The sequence below is a fragment of the Aspergillus pseudotamarii genome (assembly GCF_009193445.1).
Source record: "Aspergillus pseudotamarii strain CBS 117625 unplaced genomic scaffold BDV38scaffold_58, whole genome shotgun sequence".
NCBI classification, from domain to species: domain Eukaryota; kingdom Fungi; phylum Ascomycota; class Eurotiomycetes; order Eurotiales; family Aspergillaceae; genus Aspergillus; species Aspergillus pseudotamarii.
This window is the reverse complement of record NW_022475072.1, coordinates 105,276-126,103: the sequence shown is the minus strand read 5'-3', so window position 1 is coordinate 126,103 and position 20,828 is coordinate 105,276. Positions and strand designations below refer to the sequence as shown.

The 20,828-nt window shown below is 48.2% G+C and overlaps 10 protein-coding genes across 10 annotated transcripts; 3 read left to right on the top strand and 7 right to left on the bottom strand.

Moving 5' to 3' along the window:
* Window positions 1-248: 248 nt before the first annotated feature.
* BDV38DRAFT_273861 (uncharacterized protein) lies at window positions 249-1,328 on the top strand (the record flags this gene model as incomplete). Its single annotated transcript, XM_032057745.1, has 2 exons — window positions 249-516; window positions 592-1,328. 2 exons carry the CDS (start codon window positions 249-251, stop codon window positions 1,326-1,328), a joined length of 1,005 nt encoding a protein of 334 aa, XP_031910110.1.
* A 477-nt stretch (window positions 1,329-1,805) lies between these two features.
* On the bottom strand, window positions 1,806-3,213 carry BDV38DRAFT_286236 (putative tetracycline transporter; the record flags this gene model as incomplete). Its single annotated transcript, XM_032060626.1, has 2 exons — window positions 1,806-3,083; window positions 3,145-3,213. The coding sequence occupies 2 exons, from the start codon at window positions 3,211-3,213 to the stop codon at window positions 1,806-1,808; spliced, it is 1,347 nt and encodes a 448-aa protein (XP_031910109.1).
* A 1,394-nt stretch (window positions 3,214-4,607) lies between these two features.
* BDV38DRAFT_169375 (uncharacterized protein) lies at window positions 4,608-6,385 on the bottom strand. The gene is made up of 4 exons (XM_032051932.1): window positions 6,055-6,385; window positions 5,960-5,987; window positions 5,384-5,897; window positions 4,608-5,319 (listed from the first exon to the last, which is right to left on the bottom strand). The coding sequence occupies exons 1-4, from the start codon at window positions 6,222-6,224 to the stop codon at window positions 4,682-4,684; spliced, it is 1,350 nt and encodes a 449-aa protein (XP_031910108.1). The 5' UTR covers window positions 6,225-6,385; the 3' UTR covers window positions 4,608-4,681.
* Window positions 6,386-6,861: 476 nt separating this feature from the next.
* On the bottom strand, window positions 6,862-7,530 carry BDV38DRAFT_169379 (uncharacterized protein). Its single transcript, XM_032051933.1, has 3 exons — window positions 7,312-7,530; window positions 7,211-7,242; window positions 6,862-7,090 (listed from the first exon to the last, which is right to left on the bottom strand). The coding sequence occupies exons 1-3, from the start codon at window positions 7,405-7,407 to the stop codon at window positions 6,916-6,918; spliced, it is 303 nt and encodes a 100-aa protein (XP_031910107.1). The 5' UTR covers window positions 7,408-7,530; the 3' UTR covers window positions 6,862-6,915.
* Window positions 7,531-7,743: 213 nt separating this feature from the next.
* On the bottom strand, window positions 7,744-9,158 carry BDV38DRAFT_286233 (NUDIX hydrolase; the record flags this gene model as incomplete). The annotated part of the gene is made up of 2 exons (XM_032060625.1): window positions 7,744-8,602; window positions 8,659-9,158. The coding sequence occupies 2 exons, from the start codon at window positions 9,156-9,158 to the stop codon at window positions 7,744-7,746; spliced, it is 1,359 nt and encodes a 452-aa protein (XP_031910106.1).
* Window positions 9,159-9,615: 457 nt separating this feature from the next.
* Window positions 9,616-12,272, top strand: BDV38DRAFT_169346 (SPX domain protein). Its single transcript, XM_032051930.1, has 2 exons — window positions 9,616-12,026; window positions 12,085-12,272. The coding sequence occupies exons 1-2, from the start codon at window positions 9,795-9,797 to the stop codon at window positions 12,172-12,174; spliced, it is 2,322 nt and encodes a 773-aa protein (XP_031910105.1). The 5' UTR covers window positions 9,616-9,794; the 3' UTR covers window positions 12,175-12,272.
* A 366-nt stretch (window positions 12,273-12,638) lies between these two features.
* BDV38DRAFT_169357 (Frag1/DRAM/Sfk1 family-domain-containing protein) lies at window positions 12,639-14,458 on the bottom strand. The gene is made up of 4 exons (XM_032051931.1): window positions 13,807-14,458; window positions 13,218-13,745; window positions 12,929-13,099; window positions 12,639-12,869 (listed from the first exon to the last, which is right to left on the bottom strand). The coding sequence occupies exons 1-4, from the start codon at window positions 14,007-14,009 to the stop codon at window positions 12,713-12,715; spliced, it is 1,059 nt and encodes a 352-aa protein (XP_031910104.1). The 5' UTR covers window positions 14,010-14,458; the 3' UTR covers window positions 12,639-12,712.
* A 269-nt stretch (window positions 14,459-14,727) lies between these two features.
* On the top strand, window positions 14,728-15,482 carry BDV38DRAFT_286230 (DsbA family oxidoreductase; the record flags this gene model as incomplete). Its single annotated transcript, XM_032060624.1, has 2 exons — window positions 14,728-14,772; window positions 14,835-15,482. The coding sequence occupies 2 exons, from the start codon at window positions 14,728-14,730 to the stop codon at window positions 15,480-15,482; spliced, it is 693 nt and encodes a 230-aa protein (XP_031910103.1).
* Window positions 15,483-16,030: 548 nt separating this feature from the next.
* On the bottom strand, window positions 16,031-18,965 carry BDV38DRAFT_169250 (6-phosphofructo-2-kinase PFK26). Its single transcript, XM_032051929.1, has 2 exons — window positions 18,299-18,965; window positions 16,031-18,010 (listed from the first exon to the last, which is right to left on the bottom strand). The coding sequence occupies exons 1-2, from the start codon at window positions 18,592-18,594 to the stop codon at window positions 16,135-16,137; spliced, it is 2,172 nt and encodes a 723-aa protein (XP_031910102.1). The 5' UTR covers window positions 18,595-18,965; the 3' UTR covers window positions 16,031-16,134.
* A 1,255-nt stretch (window positions 18,966-20,220) lies between these two features.
* BDV38DRAFT_286228 (uncharacterized protein) lies at window positions 20,221-20,748 on the bottom strand (the record flags this gene model as incomplete). Its single annotated transcript, XM_032060623.1, has 2 exons — window positions 20,221-20,622; window positions 20,740-20,748. The coding sequence occupies 2 exons, from the start codon at window positions 20,746-20,748 to the stop codon at window positions 20,221-20,223; spliced, it is 411 nt and encodes a 136-aa protein (XP_031910101.1).
* Window positions 20,749-20,828: the final 80 nt, after the last annotated feature.

Sequence of the window (20,828 nt, the reverse complement as noted above, 5' to 3'; positions counted from 1 at the left end):
GTTGGGCTGGCCAGTTGATGTTCTGTGGGCCGCGACGTCATCCGCGGAAGGGAAAGATACCTATCAGTCTGGGCCTTTTCCCTCACCATCAGGTATGTACCTTCAACAACTCATGGCTTAACAAAGGCTGCTGTCGTCTGGTGCAGCCTGGACTTCTCTTCTTATTTTCCCCTTTAATAACCTTCAATATCATTCTTTTCAATGTGTGAGACGGAACGCTTTCCTCCGTGATGCAGAAACCAGTCCCTATGCCCGCAGCTCCATACATCGCCACCATCAGGAATGCGTGGAATGGGCCAGGTTCTCTTGCTAGGTCTCGCCAACACTTCTTCTCACCCGTCACACACCCTCTGGCTTCCTCACGTCATGCCATCCCGAACGAACCCTGGTTGGCACCCTTGTCCCCAACACTTTTCTCACAAACGCGGTTTCGACCGTCGGTGTCGGACGGGCTGAACGGAAACTCCATCAGTGACCGTAAACCACCGGATGAACGGGTCCTGAAATTGGGAAGAAGTAAGTTTTGTGCAGGCGATGTACGTTATATGATCTTTTGATCCACATGCTTACCATGGCCTCAACCTCCGGCAGCGCTTCGAACCCTTTCTCCTCTCCTACCCACCCTTCTTATCAATCCCCTGCCTCCTAAGATCCTATCTCCTAGCGTCACTCTCCACCTCTTTCCGTCGACGCACCCACATCTTCCCACTGTAAAAGGAAGGACCCTCTACCGTGCTGCCCTGTGGACCGTACCGGTGGCTTGGAGCAGCTTACCTTTGGTGGGAAATGTTCGACTACAAGTACTAAGTGAGCGCATTGTTCGCGCCGGAACAGTCCTGGATCCGGAACAATTTAGGGGCAATGAGTGCGGAGACGAACGACTAGTTGTACGGTGGAAGACCGAACCCCGGGGCGAGGACCACCATTCTGAGGCGTCGGCCGCCACTAGATCAATGAAAGAGAGAGACCGCATTGCATCGCAGGGAAACGGTCGCCTTTCGTCGGCCAAGGATGGGACCAATAAAGGTTTGAGTGTGTTGTTGGGTGGCGACGCTCCAATCTTTCCACTATCCAAGGAGGAACAGTTTACCGGGCTTTTTATTTTCTCATTTGACGAGGAGGGACGCATCTCGTCACATACTATTGAACATGCGGATGATGCCACTGGCTGGGAACGAACGGCAAAGTTCGTAACGTTGACCGACTGGTTAATCGGGAAAGCGAGAGGATCTTTAGAGCCTGCGACTGGACCTGGTTTGGCGATGCAGAACTATCAGGGTTATCGTTGGCATTCAACGGACACATATTGCTTACATCGCCGATCGTAGATGTAGGATGCCTATCCCTATCTATTAGAGTGACTGTGGCCAAAGCCAAACTCAGAACTGTGTGATACTAAGGGTATCCACGCCGACCATGCGGCGCATCCAACATAATGCTTACAAGGTTAACAGGGTTATCGAGCGTCAATCTCGATGATGGCGTGGCTATCGTGACTCAATTAACAGAAACTCCCTACTTTACAATGTATTTTTTTTGTCATCATTGTGTATCTTATACCCAGCACCAACTGAAAAATTCTGCGCTTGTTTCCAGTTCTCAGTGAAGCTATTGAGTTTCTTCTCTATGAAGTGAAATCACTGCCAGAACAGACAATCCCGGCCACTGAGCCAGCAGTGAGCCGAGCAATAAATCCATGAAGCCTATCGGCATATTGTACAAGTTCACAACCAGGCGATATGTCATCGACGTATATGCCTATATATACTAGTAACAAGGCCGGTGGCGACGTTCAAACCTCATCCTCATTTCTTCTTTTGAGCTGCAGGTGCAATAGGAGGCGACCTCAATGTCGTGAACACTCCCACGCAAACAGCAAGCATCAGCAATCCTCCAGTGGTATAGGCAATCTCGCGGCCAACCCACCAAAAGAGTGAACAGAAGAGTAAAGGCCCCGTTGCGCGGCCCACTTGTCCCCAGCTTCTCAACCGGCCCAGCACAGCGCCGCGCTCTCCTTCTCGTGCTTCGAAGCTCCCAAGACTATTCAACCCGGTTACAACAGTAGCGCTTGTGATGGCTAGGAATCCGCTCGCAGCGTATAGCCCGGGTAGGGAAGAAACACGAGCAAGAAGGAAGAACGAAATGGTGCAAGCTACCACACCCGCGCGGACAGTAATGAGGGGAGGCAAGCGTCGTACCACGGTACCCTGAAGCAAGGATGCAATGAGACCCATCATGGACAAGAGACGGCCATTTAGCGCGGATGGGCTTGCTTTGTGCCCGGCGTAGAATGTCGCGGTCAGGAAGGGAAGGGAAAACTCCAAGCCCGAAAAAGGAAGGAGAAAGAGAAAATGGATCAGATTGAGCATGGCAGGGTTATTAGTATGCACGCGCGATGTTGAACGACTTGTATCACTGCTCGCAGACTTGTTACCGTTGGGCTGCGGCGTAGCTTGGGTGAGCTTGGTAAGACGGGGGTGCGTTTCCGGAAGGCAGAGGTACAGATAGAGTGTCTCGACGATGACCAGAAGAAGCGACATGCCCGCAGCTGTTGCAAACGGATTCGCAGCTACGGTCGTAATGTTGGAAAGAGCTGCCCCCAACACTGGGCCGCAAGTAAATGCAATGCTAAAGCAAGCGCCCACTAAGGCCATGGTCGAGCCCCTCTGGCTGGTATCGCTAATATCAGTGGCTATAGCATTAGCCAGTTGCACATTGCCTTCACTAAGGCCTCCAACAATGCGACTTGCAACAAAGGTGCGAAAGTCTGTGGCAGCAACCCAGAGCGCGACGCTAAGGGTATTGCCCGCCATTGAGCATAGAAGCGCCGGCCTGCGGCCATATTTGTCGGAGAGACGCCCAATGAAAGGGGCGGCAAGAGCCTGGAGGAAAGAGAAGAGCGAGCCCAGGGCGCCTCCTAAAAGGATGATATCATAGCGGGAGTCAATTGTTTTGGCGAAAGCGTTCTTGTAAGCGTTTAGGTAGTGAAATATCTGATTCAAGAGAGACGTGGGGGAAGGGTCTTCGTTGCGGTAGAAAGTCAATAAGGAAGGAAATAGCGGTAGAATGAAGGTGAAGGATATCTGAAAGAAGAAGATGGTTAAGACAGCGCAGTCAGGTGAACAGAAATTGAGGGATAGGTACCAAATCCAGAAGCAAAGATGTCATCAAGACCTTGAGGATCTTCTTTCGCTGGTCAGCGGCTAGCGCCATAACGATTGATGGATGTGAATGAACAATAGAAAAGGGAAAGGGCCAAGTCTATGGGTAAATGAAAAGCAAGAAAGAAAGGGAGAAGGAGAAGGAGAAGGAGAAGAAGAAGAAGAAGAAGAAGAAGAAGAAGAAGAAGAAGAAGAAGAAGGAATCCAACATGAAGGTTTCAGGATCCCAAACAGCTGGGGGATGACCGGTCCAAAACAGATGAATCCAGATATAACTAGTTAGTTACCTAGGTTGGTTAGTTAACTAGTTAGTTAACTAATGCCCTGCTCCCTCGACTTATGTAATCGGTGAGTTAACGTATTCGGTAAGGACCCTGTGTATACTACTTGAAGTACCCTGCGCAGCTCTGTATTCTATATACTATCTGAATATCTCATTATCTATAAGCTATAATAATCTAAGAATTTAAGAAAAGTTTAAGAATAGTATAAATATAGCTATAATATTTAATATTAAATTTATAATCTATTATATTTTATATGTTATATCTAAATTTTATATCTTAATTATCTCTGGTTGTAGAGATATCTGAGTAATAAAAAGGACTTATTTGATATAGAATACAGCGAATAGCCGCTGGCTTACAATGACCGCTCGCTTACCGGTTACATTCGTTGGTTATTACTCTCGTAACTAACTACTAGTTACCACATTAACTACATTAAACATAACTACGTACATAGTACACTTGCATGATCGGCGAAATAACTATACTACAAAGGGCATAGAATCACTTGTAATGATTCAAACAACTTGTACAGTGATATTTGCCGCTGGTCCCATTAACTGACTGCAATTTTACTACACTGAAACTCAGGTCCAGTCGCACTTTCACCCATAAACGCATCTTCTCAGGCTGTCAACAGCCAATCTCCGTCCAATCACTACTACGTCCAACGGTCCAGCCATCGTCCCCATCCGCAAACAAAATTAGAAAATAAAATACAGAAGAAGAGTGTTGGCTAGTTAAAAGCGCAGCCGTGACAGCTGAACTGCCCACGAGAAGGAAGGTGGGGGGGAGTGGAAGAGAAGAGATTAAAGAGCAATATACCATGCACGCTCAAAGATGCAAGACATGTACAACCAGGAACTGACTTTTGGAGTTCATCTTCCAAAAGAAAGAGACGTGAAGTCAAGAAGACTTGTAAAGACATTAGCCAAAGTCTCTTTCCTCAGCCTTCCGACCCCTTGTTGTAATCATTTCAGAAGATTCGTCGCTTTCGTGACCCGTAACACCACCGTTACCCATAACCTATTAGATAGGAATAGCAAGACAGATAGAGAATGCAGAAGTCCACAATGGCCGCAGTGAGAAAGGAGAGACTTTGAGGGAACCCAAGAAGCAGTGTCAGAGAAGTCTGGTGTATAGTAAAGCAGAAAGCATAGGAACTGGTGAGACTCTCATAGACAGCCTATCCCGACCTAGGCGGTAGGCTCACTGACAATTGAAGCGTATCATTTACTGAGATCCGGTAGGAGGTGTGACGATGTTGCCATTAGGTCCGCCACGTCCGCGACCGCCACGACCTCTACCACGACCTCTGAAATCGCCACGGCCGCGTCCCCGAAACCCGTCACGTCCACGGCCGCCACGGCCACGACCACGGGAACTAGGCTGTCTCTGATGATGCACGACTGCTTCGAAACCGTCTCCGCCTTGCGATTTAGGCACAGTGATATTCTCAGCACCATTGTCCGTGGTCTCTTCTGCAGTCACATTGTTGACGCCCGTGTCAGCAGCCACAGGGGTAGCCTCAAGGCCAGTATCAGTCTCGGTCGGGTCACGTGGCACTTCAACCCAGCCATCGGTATTCGCCGACGAGGCAAGAGAATCGCCAGTCCTGGGATTCCAGCCAGCCTCGGCAACAGGGTTAGCGGCATTGCCAACGAGCGTCTGTGCTGGTGGAGTGACCTGCTCGGGCTGGGATACAACATTGGTGGGCTCGCTCGCAGCGGGGGTCCCGGTGTCATAAGAAGAATCCTGGGCCTCAGTGTAACCGGCATTGGCCAAAGTAGGATCCGATTCAGGAGCAGCATCCGTGCCTACTTCTTCGGTTGCGGGGGCATGTTCTTCGGAAGTTTGTTTCACTTTCTTATCTAATGGACCAGAGGTGTTAGCAACGAGTAGCTGGGACATTGGGGCTGGAGGTAGTTGCCTTACAGCTGATCTCCAGTGCCTCCCCTTCAACACTGACAACCTTTTCATCCACACCATCAATTAGCTTTAACATCGAAGTGACGGCCTCGTGCGACCCTCCATAAACCTGGTATAGAACACCTTCAAAGGCACGAGTCAGACTGGAGGTTTCGTCGCCAGAGCGTCTCATGGTGGCAGCAGTACAGAGAAATTTGCTCAAGCTAAGCAGGTGCTGTCTCAAGTCAATCTGACTCGCTTTGTTGGCCTCAGACACAGCTTTCTCCTGAATTGCGTCCAATTCCTCTTTATGGGCCTTCTCTAACTCGGCCTGCTGGGTGGCCAGGCGTTGCTCGTACTGGGCAGCAAATTCCTTGTAGTTGGTGATCTGCTCTTCAATCTGAGCGATGGTGGCTTGCAGAGCGGGCTTCTTCAATGCCTGCGCCTTTTGGTCGGCATTGATCTTCTTCTCGGCAACCAGGTCATCAAGGGATTTTCCGGGATTCTCGGCAACGATGGTATCAACTTTAGCGGTCGCATTCTATGCAAGGTGATGTGAGCGGTAAGGGACACATGAGGGGAGTCTGGGGCGTGGTCACTGACCAGCTTCTTCAGAGTATTGCGCAAGCTCCTATAAGCGTATTGTTAGCTCCATATCAAAGTGCGAATGCGCAAAACTTCAGTTGGAAATGACGAGCCTTTGCAGTTCTTTGAAGTACGGACTGTCAATGCTGTCCACGCCGTTGGCAGTCGCTCCATCTAATTTCGAACTAACCGAAAGGGTAGAAATATGGTTTTGCTTGGGTTTCTCCGAGGGTGACTCGGGCTGTGCCTGAGGGTTACTGTTATTGACAGAAGCGGCAGCCATGATGCTGAGGGATGACGTCTTTGGTGAGTTTCCCTAGAAGTGAGTGGACGCGATAGAAACAGTGTTGAGGATATAAAGGCTTGATATAGAGAAGGAAATAGAAGGGAGACTTTGAGTAATTTAATACAAAAAGGATCAAGGATGAATTAAAGACGTGTTGGAAGAAGAGCTAGAGAGCAGAGGTGTTCGAAGATGAAAAAGAAAGCTGGCGGTGCGAGAGATGCGGGTGGAACTCTTCCGAACCCCAGGCCGCTTCTGTTGCGTGCAGCTCAACAAAGCACCCAGAACAACGCTCAGCCAGTAGACACGCAGCTACCGAGTCAATGGCTGCAGCCTTGGGGGTGCATGTGCGTCTTTTTAGGGATTATTTCGCTCTAAAGTCAATTAGACCCGGGAGAGGCGTGTGTGTGCCTGACGTGAGTCGGAATAGGTCGTCATTGGAACAAATACATTGGGGTATCATAAGAATAAACTCCTTGGTAACGCCTCCACATCCCTCATTCTTGTCCAAACTTGATATGACCAAACAGGGAGAGGAAAAAACTAAGCGCCATAGTAGTACCTATTCCCATGCTCAATGCTAAAACAATAATAACCCAGCCACGGTATCTTGTACTCTGCCTCTCATGGTTTCTCGTGAGGTAATTCAGGGATATGCACAGTGCATGAAATGGCATTGTATGATCAACCCTTAAACTTGCGTAATGTCCTCTAGGGGAAGAGCATGATAGTGAGAAAAAAGAGCTAAAGGAACCACAGACGCAGTAATGAATGAGAAACGTACCTCGGTCACCTTTCGGACAGAATTCGGGCCAATGGTTTTGTCACCAGCTTTGCGCGAGCGAATTGATGCTTCACGTACCAATCTAAAAGGATCCTTTAGTATCGAATTCATCGTCGCATTCGTTGCCAGTCTTCTGCATATTATCTTCCAACTTGTGGCGCGTACATAGCAAGAGGACTGGAGAATAACGACAATCACTCACTCTTGCATGAAAAGCATGTAGTCCAGGAAGATCTATGAAATAGTGAAAGCAGCAAGTTACTAACCATGATTGCCGCTTTTCTGGCTACTCTGAGTACTTACCAGTATATCAGCATTCTTGCTCACGTTGCGATTCGACTGGGCTTTAACAATACGCTTCACTGTTCCGCGCGGATAAAGCTTTTGCGTGGCGGCCATCGTCGCCGGTAATGTCGAAGTGAGACTAAGTATAGATGAAACAGACGGCAAAGAAGACGATGGTTTACCGATGTTGATGGATCACCATAGCAAACCGTCATTTTGATAAGCTTCGGCTTGGCGTGTTTATGTAACACGTTTTACCAATATATTGCATGGTTTAATACAATATAGCCATGTAATTACGCTACAGTACATCTAGTTTTCCAGTCATTATGTAATGCATCTAGAAGAATGTATTACAGCATTATACTCTACTTCAACTTAATACTTGAAATTATATACAGGTCCATTACTCCGTATGGTGTCCATATGGCAACACTTAGTAGTGTGCAATTATTTTTGGCGTCGGAGTAGTTTCCATGCATAAATCGCAGCTAAGGAGCCTATCGCAGCTCGCCACACCAAGAAAATCTGGATAGCCAATCTGAGTTTAGCATAATAGCCTTTAAGCATTATACCAACAGCATGTGTATCCCGCTCTGACTCTTTGCTCTTAAATGACCCGTAGTACCTGCCAACTCCTAGCCCCTCGATACCAACTTCATTGTGAAAATGGTTCGCGTCCGCAGCATCGTTATCACCGGTTACAGTCACAGCAGATGTTTGACTGCCAACCGCTGTGTTGCTCAATGGAGATCCAGACTTAGCTTGGAGCTTGTTGCGTTTCCGTAGGCGATAAGTTAGGATGCTGGTAATCAATCGTAGATCGGGGAAGGTAAACGTAGGGTACTCCCACAGCTGCACAGCTGTGTGAGGCGGGAGCATGTCTAAAAAGTCAGCTAGAATACCGAGAGTCAAACCCCATAGAAGAAGGGGCTGGGTTTGGTTCTCAGGATCAGCTCGGTTGCCCAAAAACCACGTCCTTAATCGTTGTATTGGGAGAGACGACCATCGGCCGTCTTTAACGGCAACCCCAAACGACTGATTGCACTGAAGGCTTTCAGTCGGTCTTAGCCGGACAGCAGAAAATTCCATAAGGCCCAAGATGTAACGAGAAGTAAGGCGGGTAATAAATCCAGATGTTTTCGCATAGCGCTGCGATATATCGACATACTCCACCGTACGCTGCGAAGGAGAAAGGAGAGCCCTAAGAGGAACCCAATGGGTTGATGCAACCTCAGTTGGCTGTAGTCGGAGGGTCGGGGAATCACTGCATGTTAGAAGGAAAACATAAGGGCAAAGAACCATCAAGCTTGGATCAACACCGTCATTAGCTGAGCTGAGAAAAGATACAGAAGAAAAACGTACGGGACGGAGGTCCAGCCAGTAGATACGACACGCTCCGGTAAATTCCCAATAAATATACACTCATTCACCGTTAAGTCGAGCCCTACTTCTTCTGATGCTTCCCTAATAGCAGCAGCCGTGTCGTCCGCATCTTCTGGATCTCGCTTTCCTCCAGGTAGAGCAACATGGCCAGTCCAGCGATCTCCCACACGGGAAGCTCGCTTGATGAAGAGAACCTCGGGATCACCGTTCTGAACCCAGTCCTGAGCGAAAAAAGTATTTAAGCGTTGCTTGACTGACGTAGTGTTGTTCTCTTGCGCGGAGAGAGATGAGTGTTGCGAACTGGGCCAGTGGTTATGCGTAGGTCGGACACGAAGGATGAGGGCCACGGAGGCGCGTTTCTTGCATGCTGGCGGATTGGGAACGTGGGGATACGGATGGTCATGGAGGTACAGCAGTACGTTATGAAGAGAATTGGAGAGCGGGATTGCTTCCATCAACTCGGGCTTTCGTGTCTCCATCGAGGTCAACTATCCAGGTACATGAGGACGCCTCTACCAACTAAGCAATGATATTCCAGCTAATAGACAAAGTAAACACAAAGGCTCAGTTAGCAATTGAAAAGCTGGCAAAGTAGTTGAGGCTGGTATAAGGAGGAGACCAGAATTACTGTCGGGAAATCCTTCTGGACAACCTCGGGCCTATCCTTATCGGTATTGCGAGGTATCCAATAACTGAAAGCATGCCATATCGTATTTACTTTACATACACAGTAACTACCGCCTAGTAGCGGGCCCATTAACCGGTGTGCCACCTTACCAAAAATGGAAGGAAAGCTTTGCACGTGCGTCCAGAAGCCATTGCGATAGTATGGGCATTATGGACTAGTATGCCCCGGGGGGGTAGGTATTAGACTAACACCTCCACGACACTATAACTGCAGTAAATTTTGGTCCACGGAAATTTTTTCTCTCATTCTTTGCCACAGCTTCAGATGGAGTGAGCGAGCAGTAATCCATCTTATATCCCAATTTTTCTCTGTTGTTGTCTTTATCTATTCAACGGGCGCCTTTTCTATCCCTTCGAACTCAATTACCGACTACTCTTCCCCACCACACTCGCTTTCACGACGGTTCCGAAGTCGTGTCTCGACCACCATGCGCTTTGGTAAAACTCTTAAGAATTCAATTTACCCCCCTTGGAGTGGGAAGTACGTCGATTACCATAAGCTCAAGGTCCTCTTGAGAGAGCATGATGTCACCGGAGATGGCAGTGACTCGGACACTCAATGGACGGAACAGGATGAGGAAGCTTTCGTCCAGGAACTTATCAACGTTCAAGTAGACAAAATCAACGCTTTTCAAGTGGAGACTTCCCAGCAGTTGAGGGAACGTACTTCTGCCTGTGAAACTAAGTTGCGGCCACTGGCGCCCTCTGACGAAAACGAGGCACCTACTATAGTCGACGAAAATGAGAGGAAGACTATCGCTTCCGAAGTTCTCCATGAATTAGATGGTATCACCAAAGAAGTGAGCGAGCTTGAGAAATACAGTCGCATCAACTTCACCGGTTTCCTCAAAGCTGCGAAGAAGCATGACAGAAAGCGAGGGGCCCGATATCGCGTTAAGCCTCTGCTTCAAGTCCGGCTATCGCAGCTGCCATTTAACTCGGAAGATTATTCGCCCCTAGTCCGCAGGTTGTCAGTGATGTATTCCTTTGTTCGTGAAATATCGAGTCAGGGTGTTGTTGAGCCCAAGGATGTGGAGGCGCCTCGCTTCGGCCAAGATTCGTACTCGTCATTCAAGTTCTGGGTACATTCCGATAACATTCTAGAAGTCAAAACTTACATCCTTCGACGATTGCCGGTCCTCATCTATAACCCCGGCACTTCTAAGGAATTAGAGACACTGCCAGACGACCCTACAATAACCTCCCTATACTTTGACACCCCACAATTCGACCTTTACACTCAAAAAGTCGCACGTGCACCAGAGGCTAGCTCTTTGAGGATCAGATGGACCGGAAATCTGAAAGACAAACCTGCTATTTTCTTGGAGAAGAAGGTCGTGACCGATGACGATCGCAGTAAAGAGGTGAAGGTGCAGCTGAAGCAGAAGCACGTGAAAGAATTTCTCGACGGCGAATATCGATTTGACAAGAAGCTCCATCGGATGACCGACATGGGTAATGGAGAGTCAGAGCAGGCAGAATCTCTCAAGAGAGATGTGGATGAGCTTCAATCGTTTATTAAGGCGCACCAGGTGCAACCCATGCTGCGAGCCAACTATACTCGCACAGCTTTCCAAATTCCTGGGGATGATCGGATCCGCATCTCTCTCGACACGAATTTAGCACTAATTCGGGAAGACTCTTTGGATGAAGAGCGACCCTGCCGTGACCCGAATGAATGGCACCGTACTGATATCGACAGTGTCGGTTTGGAATATCCCTTCAGTACCGTCCGAACAGGTGAAATCGCGCGCTTCCCATATGGTTTGCTGGAGATTAAGCTGAGGGGGGAATCTGCACATAAAGCTGAATGGGTCAATGATCTGATGGTTTCACACCTTGTGAAGGAGGCCCCGCGGTTTTCTAAATTTGTTCACGGCGTCGCACAGCTTTTTGAAGACCATGTCAACAGCTTTCCTTTCTGGCTTGGTGATATGGAAAATGACATTCGCCGGGATCCTGAAACTGCGTTCCAGCAAGAGCAAGAAAGAATTGCAAAACGGGCGGAAGATGACATGGCAGTTGGAAGCTTCCTTGGCAACAGGGCGAGCCCGTCTGTAAAACCCTTGGTGGGATCCCCTATCTCTAGGTTACCGGATGTCGAAAGTTCCTCACGCCCGAGGCCATCACCACAGGTAGCACCGTCCTCCAGGCCATCTGCCTCAGAGGGAGTCTCTCATGAAGTACCTGAATCACCGGAGCAAGACGACCGACCTGTGACTCTGTCCCGCCTGGCTGCCTTGTTCCCAACGTTTTCTTTTTCACGTGCAAGTCGCGTGCAGCAGGCTTCGGTTGCTTTGCCGCCGGGTGTACGGGAGCCAGGTACATGGATCAAGGATTCTGGACCTGTCAAGGTTGAAAGTAAAGTGTGGCTTGCCAACCAGCGAACCTTCATAAAATGGCTTCACGTCAGTATCCTTCTTTCCTCGCTCTCCTTGGGTCTTTATAACGCGGCGGGTAAAACCAACGACATAGCTCGCGCCCTCGCTATCGTCTATACTTGCTTTGCAATCTTTTCCGCAGCCTGGGGGTGGTATATGTATGAAAAGCGCTCTCGACTTATCCGTCAACGAAGCGGGCGGGATCTAGACAATACTCTTGGACCGCTAGTTGTGTGTATCGGATTGGCCGTAGCCCTTGTATTGAACTTTGCTTTCAAGGTAGGCGGAACCCGTCGATGGCCATTTCGTTTAGACCAATAGCTAACTCGTGGTTCAGTACTCTTCAACTTTGGAAAAGCTCAGACAGGTGCAGCCTTCTCATACCGATATGCCTACTTTAGTCAACCAAGGTGGACACGCACTCTGAGAGCTGCTATACTGGCTGAAGTGACTCCAATGAGCAGCCTATCATCAATTTAAAAATCAAGCAAAAGGCATTCCCGTAGAGATAACGGCAGCCTGGCTACTCAAGTCTGAGTGAGCAGAAACTTTTGTATATTTGATGTGTATTGTACCCTTTGTTGCGGAATGAATTTAACAATAAAAAGTTCAAGAATGAAACAATGACCAGCGATGCTATTCAAAGGTGTTATGGGCAACAAAAAAAAAAGAAGATGGAAGATGGAAGATGGAAGTCAGAAAACTCACTGACCCGTTCAGTGCGATTGACTTACGAAATAGTATTACCAACTCGACGACGTCGCTTGGAGGGTTATGTATACTCACATTATCTTAGTCTTTTCCCAGGTCTATGCTAGTTATGCTTTTTTCCCCTAAGTCCAATATCTCGAAATGGCCAAGTTTCTCGCAGGTTAGAATTGTTTATAAATTACTGTAGGTTCTATAAAGTATCCAGGTATGTCTGAAAGTCGGTATACATATATGGTGAAGCAGGGAACCTAAACTCACGTATATTTCCCACCTGTAGGTCCCTCAATTAGGTGGGCACGCTCAGGATCCCAATTCCGTATCTGGCCCCGTAAACTTTCGGGTGGTTGGACATCTTTTCTTTGTACCGGGGGACCGTAAAGCACGCTTGGGACGTAGCCGTCAAAATTGGTTCTGACTCAATGGTCAACGATATAGCGGGGTGGAATATAGTCCACGATGGCAGTACATACTGGTCGAGGAACCCACAAAATAACCAAAGATAGATAGTCCCCAGAAACGCAATAATCCACTCAAGGATCCCTGCCTTTCGATAGCTTGCGGCTTCCTCCGGTACGGTCAGAGAGATAAAGGCCACTCCGAGGAAGAGTTCTGTAATAATCAAGGCTGTTGAGAGGGAGGCACTAATTCGGGAGATCAGTCTTGCTTGTTTTTGATAACGGAAGATGAGTGCTGAGAGATTCGACAAGTAGCAGTAGCCGAAGGGGGCAATTCAAAGGGATAGGAACAGGGTACACATACAACACTCTAACTCGTAAACTTCTCCTTCCCCAATCGTGTTGCCATACACCCAGATGGTAGACATATGACACAAACCCGAGTACCTCGTTCGAATATACAATAGCAGTACAAGCAGACTGTATCGCCAGACCGGCGAAACAGACCTGGAGGAAGAGATGATGTGCACTCTTATACCGAAAGGTGTCCATGACCGCCAGTAAAATCAGAGCGATACTCGCCACACCGGCAGCGAAGATGGCTAGCAGAGAGATAAGCTTTAGGCTTCTCGTAGTTTCATGGTCCTCTTCATCCTCGCTGTAGGACTCATGATGGTCACAGTGCCTATTATACGAACTGCTATGCCCAGTAAGGTCATGGTCGTCATTGTCATTACGGTTGTCGGTTAGAGTACATTTCACCAAGGCGAACCCGGGCTCATAGCGCACTACATGAACCGCAGCAACTGTGGTCACGAAACCCACGGCTGTAATAGAAGCGCCGACGAGAAAAAGTGGCTTCAACTCGAAGGACGCTATGTCGGAGATGAAGCTGACTCCGCGTTAATACGTTATGCAAAGGTCTTAGACGAGGGGGATAAGAAGCTACGAACGCAACATGCTGGTTACTCTGTCCTGGGTATTGCGGCATTCCGTGGACGAGCCATATTAACAGTAGGGATGCCAGAGTCAGAAACCATACCGAGCCAGCTAACGCTGGGAAGAGAAAAAGTCGGCTGGGGGGGATGTTGAGAATGAAGACATGGAGAAAAAACCAGGCTGAATCATGACAGCGAGGGAGAGGGTTGGTGCTCATTGAGATTTGGCACGGGCCGGTTCGATATTTATAGCTCTGCAGATGTGGAGTGCATTGGAATCAGTTGTCAGGCCGTGAGTAGAAAGAGAAGACAGTGCTGTAGATAAAGAGCAAGTGATAGTACCAATTAAACTCCCCAAAACTACAGAGCAGACTTCTTGTGACCCTGGCCAGCTGATGTGCTTACCTATTTCCTGATCAGTAACTAACTAACGAACAGAATCTGCTATGGAAATCGATTGGTCAAATGTAATGTTTCAATCCTCGTCTTATTTGATTTTCTTCCCCGGGATTTTTTTGTTATGATGTCATTTCTCGAGATGCAAGATGATATCAGCGGTGGAAATAAAATCACGAAGTGTACTAGTACTAGTACTGCATACTTAGTAGCACTACACAGTTTATAAGTCAGTGTACCTCCTCTTTGGGGTATTTATGCCTGAGTCATGATTATCAGTGGCATCCATAATAATTGTGACTAAATAAATGAAAATCTTGTAAAGCAGCAAGTTTCACACATACCACGGACAGTCTTAAATCGATCCTTGCTGACAAATCAGAGCTGATCACTAGTTATTAAGCCGTGTAGTTAACTAACTAGCTAGTAATGTTAGTAACTATATATATATATATATAGAAGTATACCCATGTCTCAGTAAGAACCCACTACATCTCTTTGATCTGATTCATGATCTATAATAACCTGGGTCATAATACTATGACGAACTTTAACATCCAGATCATCTCGGACACCGTCTGTCCGGTACGACCCCTTCTCTTCGTTTGCTCCTTCATACACGACTTATATCTAACCGACCACCCCAGTGGTGCTACGTAGGCTTGCGCCGTCTTTCCCGGGCCATTGCAACCCATAAATCAATCCACCCCGCTGATACATTCACTCTCACCTGGCATGCCTACTACCTAAGACCTGACAATCCGCCGTACCCAGGCCTGGACAAGAGAGAGTACTATATCAGTCGGTTTGGTGAAGATGGGTTCTCTCAGATCTCTAACAAACTCGGCGAGGTTGGACGACAAGAAGGGGTAGCGTTCAAATTCATCGGCAAGCTGGGGAACACACGGGATTCGCATCGGGTGATATGGTATGCTGGGAAGAAGGAGAGGGAAGCTGGCGCTCCCGCGGCCACCGAACCCGGTGTAGTTGGTGGCTTGCAAACAAAGGTTGTCGAGAATCTTTTCAAGGCATACTTCGAGGAGGGGGGGAATATCACAGACCAGAAGATGCTCCTGGAGGCAGCGGTTCTGGCCGGGCTGGATCGAGGTGAAGTAGAGAGACTTCTGAAATCCGATGATGGAGGGCAGGAAGTCGATTTGGAGGCAGCTCAAGCCCAGAGGCAATTGGTTACTGGTGTGCCCTATTACACGATCCAAGGACAATATGCCATTGGGGGAGCCGAGGATCCCTCGGCATTTTTGCAGGCTTTTGAGCAGGCGAAGCAGAACTCTTAGGCTAGAGTACCAGGGGATGGCCAAGTGCGATGAATAAGGATTGTTGTTCAGTCATTCGATACAGGAGAAAGCCATTGATTGCATACCATCTACGAATCGCGTGCCGAACGGGGACTAACAGCAGACGCGGGCGTAGAGAGTCTGTAGACCATGGCACCACACTCTGTTATTACATCCTTCTAAAATCACACAGAATCCGTGTTCTGCATAAACAGCCCATGGGAAGTAACTTGACTCAACGCCAACGCAATGCCACGCAAGCAGATGAAACCACCATAAGCCACAAGCAAACGAGTAAGGGATCCAGCCATCGTGGATACGTCCCTCGGAGCGAAGTACAACACTGATGATTAGGAGATAAACAGAAAGAGGAAACAAATCTTTCCTAACATTACATATGTTGGTTACATAACAGGCTGCACTTATCAACGCCAGAATAACCATAACACCAGCGGCGAATGTCACCTAATCAAGGACTCCACGAAGCCACAATGACGGCCAGCGAATTGTAACACCATAGTCATAGCCAAAGTCAGATATTCATTTCATTAGCAAGTCATAGCAATTCCAAGGACACAGCGGTGATCAGTGCAAGCTTCTAAAGATGGAGAGCACATCTCGTCTCTATCTATAGCGGAAGTCATCGTACGATCTAATTAGCGCTAGTCTGGCGTAGTTCAAAATTGGGAATATAATCAAACCAGTCGGTATTTGGATTGTAGCGATATGCTTTGAACTCAACCCCGTATGGCTTGGGCTCGAGCATATACAACATCCCCAAAGGCACATCTAGGTCCGTCACCTCGTCACATTTGAGGCCCTTAAAGTAAGCCAGAAGGACGCGTGCCACGGCTCGGTGAGTGACCAACAAAACATGATCGGTCATTCGCTCAACCTCAACAATCACTGCTCTGAGTCGGTTGATAACATCCAGATACCCTTCACCTCCGGGTCCTGGATATCTGTAATACAACTTGTCGCGTTTGCGAGTCGCGTATTCGTCAGGAAACCTTTCGCGGATTTCGTCATATGTCATGCCCTCCATCTTTCCCGCATGGAGCTCGTCGAGCATCTTCATTTGTTTGACATCATATTCATCCTCATTGAAAGACTCGACCGTCGAAATCGCTCGCTGCATCATGGAGGACCAAACACAGAAATTGCGTGGCCGGTCACTGGGAATGTACGAAGGGTTGGGCGGAGTGCTATCACCCGGACGGGGGGGGAACTTCTGCATCATTTCTTTCTGTCTCTGGTTCATTTCCCACTCGTTTCGCTGGTGATCGATGAACCGAGCAAGTGCTTTGCCATAGCGATGGCCGTTCTCGCTGAGTTCTGAGTCACCACCGATTCGGCCAGCCTGGTTATCCTTACTCTCGCCGTGCCTGGTAATCCATATTTGCCGCGGTGAGAGGTTGAAGTTCAACAAGTAGTAGACGACTTGAGATGAGAGAAAACCGTGAGTCTGATGCGACACAACCTTGCGACCCACGTCGATCATCCTGATATATGCCATATTATGTCTTTCTTCGTATTCACCGAGGGGCACGTAGGATTTCTCGTATAGTTGAACACGCTTCTTGAAATCTTCTAATGCTTTCACTGGGTCCTGGCCCTTATAGTCCGGACCTGACAATTTCAGGCGCATGTTGGCCTCCAGTAGCTCTTGATCCACACAGCTGCTCTCCAGGAACAAGATACCGAGCTCGGGACCAGCACGCTTGCGAATATGGTCTACAATCGCTTTGCGGCGCTCCATTGTACTATTAGTTGCGTCAAGGATCCCAACACTGCCACCCCTGTCAAGGATATAGTCCAACAATTCGTCTAAGGTGTCCAGGGCTACCTGCTCTCTAAGCTTCACGGCTAGCTGATTTTTGGGGTCGAAGAAGCTTGCAGACTGGTCAAGCGGTTCAGGGGATGCTTCTCGCATAGCCTTGTTGTCTTCTGGTGACGCATTGAATGGTGGCACAATAGTGATACCATTTTCCCCCAGAGACGGGTCTTCCTCCTTACCGTTAACGAGAATCTTCGTGGGGACAACAGGAGGCGGAAGTGAGTTTTCGAGTTCGGGGGGAGACGCCGCAGGCTCATGAGCCTCATGGGGCGATATTACTGCCTCATAGGGGACTGTACTCTTCCGGAGGTGATTCACCGCGCCAACACTGACGCTCAAACGTCGTACGGAGTCGACGAGATCCTTCTGGATTGAACTTGTCCTATGACTCCTATGCCTTCCAGGAGGCGAGGGGGACTTGCCAGCAGCGACGCGACGACGTTCTCCTACGTTGAAAATTTCGGTGTCATGCTGCAGCCAGTTCAAGTAGCGAGCCAACTTTTTGGTCACATAACTTTTCCCACGTGCAGGGAGGCCGACCATTACAATGACTAGCTTGGACCCAACATCCCGTTGAGCAATCCGACCGTCAGGCGACACCTTCGATTTGGTGAGACCTGGAATATCAAGCGTGGTGGCACGAACCCGACCAGGCGTCGAGGCGGTCGTAGTTGGAGTATTATTAGCATTACTGCCGAGGATATTAGTCTCAAGATAATCAAGCTGAAAGAACACCAAAGAATAAAATAAAGACCAATAGGGTATCAAACAACAAGAAGCACGATAATAGACACACGAGATCGCCAATTAGACGACCGCGTTTTACGTGAACCCCCTGGCCGATATGGCTGGGAGGAGCAACTGCCGATCAAAGTTGAGGGGAATTTAAGGGCAATCTAAAATCCCCCACGTCTGAGACTCAAGATCTAGACAATAATAGACAACCAACGAGCGAACGAAAAAGTGAAAGGGAACATACAATTGTGGAGACGAAGGTGCGGTAGAAACCGGAGTGTCAGTTAGGGCGAACCCGACACCATCCTTGGATGCTTGTGAGCCTCTGTGGGCATCGGAATGCAGGTCATTTCCTAGCGCTCTTCCGACCAGCGTCTTTGCCGGAGGCATAAGATTCGCATCTTTCCCGATTCCGGGCCTAGAACTTCCATTTGACGAGACTCCGTCGGAACTATCTGGTACACGGTTTTGCGAAGAGTCGGGCGTTGATGCGCTTGTCATGATCGCCGAGCGTGCAATGTTGGTGTGTTGTTGAGACATCCCCGCCAGTGGCGCAGGGGGATGCGGCCAATTTCTGAGCAATAGGTTGGGGTATGCGGTCGGGAAAAGTTGTGGTAAGTCCGGGTCTTCACCCTCAGGGTACAAGTTGAAGTCCAAGGCAGATGTAAATAATCTTTGAATCAGCTAACCTCTCGTTTAGAATTGGAGTTCGATGGTGAGGGGCGTAGAGGGTTGGCAAAAAAAAAAAAAAAAAGAAAAGAATAGGAGCGGAGCTGCCGGTGGGCGACGGATGAGTCAAATAGAGCAGCACTAAACGTCACTGTTTGGCTTCAAACTGCCTCAGCAACTACACTTTGTTGGTGACGAAAGAAAAGCGTTCTCCCTCCTCTAAGAAAAAGAAAAGAGAAGAGAAGAATACCAACTGGTTCGAAGAAACCAAAGTAATGGTCCAAGAGATGACAAAAGAATTCAGAAATGGCTATGACCTTTTCTTTTTCCCGCTTTTACCTACGCCACTCAATCAGAAGAGATCAGCAATACAGTAAGTAGGAGACAAAAGACAAGAATATAGGTCAATATACCGATAAAAATTCCTTGTACAATCGATAAGTAAGGAGGAGAACAATTGTAACAACATCAAGTGAATAAGGAAGTGAGCTACCCGAGGGCAGACAGTTTAATCAACATATATGATTCCAGCTTTACAATCTATGAAGTCACTAGTGGGTTGACAGGACGGACATACAAACTGGTGGATCTCCGACGTGTTGATCTATGGAAACATGATGTCAGGAAGTGTCCACTATGTAAATGTAATGGCTACGCTGGTTATAAGTAACCATTTCCCCTCCCGACATGCACAAAATAAAAAATTTCCCCCATCCACGTTCTTCCCAGGAAGGTTGTTAGATCTTCACGTACTGCGTACAGGATATCAGAGTCAAATTTAACTTGGCTCCAATCGTCCCTGGAAACACGGAAAAGTCGAAATGCTTGGCCTAGGCAAGGGTACAAAAACAAGAGACTTGACTACTCCGTACACAGTACCATCGTCATGGAGAGAAGGGGTGGCCCACTGATCGTGTTAATCCATTTTGGATCAACTGATTCGCATTGTCTAAATTTCTGTAGCGGGCCGAAAACACCGAGGAGCCTATATTACGTTGCGTGACTGGTATTGTAGACTGCAACCGTGGTCTCCGCCAACAAGTCTTAAAACTTCCCTGCGTTGAACCTCTTCGGTCAATGTGTCTCCCCTTGCAGCTGACTGTAGAAGCTGCTAAATCCACCATGATCAATGTTGCATGCCAATATGGTTATAATAACCGCCTAAGCATAGAGAAGGTCTTGTGTCTTGTGCTACAGGGTGATCCACTGGGCTGCTCTTTGTGATATACGTAGCCTCTGTCGCATATCAGCTTGGCGCTTGGTATCATCGCCATCAGCAGAGCGGTCTGATGACACCCGCAATGTTTGTTTATCTCCACCTTGAAAATTCACACAGTAGAGGATAGTACTAATCAGACGAAAGGGGCAGGGGAACAACTGCATTCCGCGGGATTCTTGGCGCTTGGCAGTTACGCAGGGGCGCTATCACATTGCCCAAGATACGGAGTATAATAAACCTGTTGGGTTTATCACTCCCTTGGGACTTTGATACCCCGTTTACTTATCCAGCCTGAGAGTGAGAGCAATCAATGTAGCGTACGCGGCGACACTCAGAGCCGTCAGTACGACCACCGCATTTCCGCTCGTTCGAAACTTATGTCGGTGGATGCCATCTTCTCCCACCTCCGAGAAAAACTGCCGATTCCCTTGTTGACGGCGGAAGAGACCAATAATGAGTACACCAGTGCCGTAAATCGCGAACAGAGCCCCTGTGCTGTAGAACTCGCTAGTGAAAATCTTGAGCACAACGAGGGCAAACGAAAATTGTGATAATGCTGTCCGGACATAAGCTCCCTCAAAAGTCCGCTGAGCTGCCCGCACTTCAACAATCTCATCGGTTGTTAGCGCAACCGTGCGAGCCCGGTGCATCCGTAGGCGATATCGATCAGCGGCACGACGCTGATACTAGTTAGAGCGGAGTATATTTGGAGGGAAAAAAAAAAAGTGTAACACAGAATGTGATGAGCAACAGAGAAGTACTAGAAAGAGCACCATAATTCGAATTAGTAGACGCACCTCGAACATCGCGACGCGTTATTTATGTACGCTTCCTTTTCTTATTTAACGACTCGATCTAATATGGCAATGCGATGTAATAGGTAAGG

Coding starts and splice junctions, on each gene's coding strand:
- BDV38DRAFT_169375 (XM_032051932.1), bottom strand. CDS start 6,224: ATGGCTGCCGCTTCTGTCAATAACAGTAACCCTCAGGCACAGCCCGAG. Junction 5,988..6,054: donor TACTTCAAAGAACTGCAAAG/GCTCGTCATTTC, acceptor ATACGCTTATAG/GAGCTTGCGCAATACTCTGA. Junction 5,898..5,959: donor GCAATACTCTGAAGAAGCTG/GTCAGTGACCAC, acceptor CACCTTGCATAG/AATGCGACCGCTAAAGTTGA.
- BDV38DRAFT_169379 (XM_032051933.1), bottom strand. CDS start 7,407: ATGGCCGCCACGCAAAAGCTTTATCCGCGCGGAACAGTGAAGCGTATT. Junction 7,243..7,311: donor GCAAGAATGCTGATATACTG/GTAAGTACTCAG, acceptor ACTATTTCATAG/ATCTTCCTGGACTACATGCT. Junction 7,091..7,210: donor TACATGCTTTTCATGCAAGA/GTGAGTGATTGT, acceptor GGATCCTTTTAG/ATTGGTACGTGAAGCATCAA.
- BDV38DRAFT_169346 (XM_032051930.1), top strand. CDS start 9,795: ATGCGCTTTGGTAAAACTCTTAAGAATTCAATTTACCCCCCTTGGAGT. Junction 12,027..12,084: donor TATTGAACTTTGCTTTCAAG/GTAGGCGGAACC, acceptor CTCGTGGTTCAG/TACTCTTCAACTTTGGAAAA.
- BDV38DRAFT_169357 (XM_032051931.1), bottom strand. CDS start 14,009: ATGAGCACCAACCCTCTCCCTCGCTGTCATGATTCAGCCTGGTTTTTT. Junction 13,100..13,217: donor AGTTTACGAGTTAGAGTGTT/GTATGTGTACCC, acceptor CTCCCGAATTAG/TGCCTCCCTCTCAACAGCCT. Junction 12,870..12,928: donor TTTTGTGGGTTCCTCGACCA/GTATGTACTGCC, acceptor CCATTGAGTCAG/AACCAATTTTGACGGCTACG.
- BDV38DRAFT_169250 (XM_032051929.1), bottom strand. CDS start 18,594: ATGTCTCAACAACACACCAACATTGCACGCTCGGCGATCATGACAAGC. Junction 18,011..18,298: donor GCACCTTCGTCTCCACAATT/GTATGTTCCCTT, acceptor TATCCTCGGCAG/TAATGCTAATAATACTCCAA.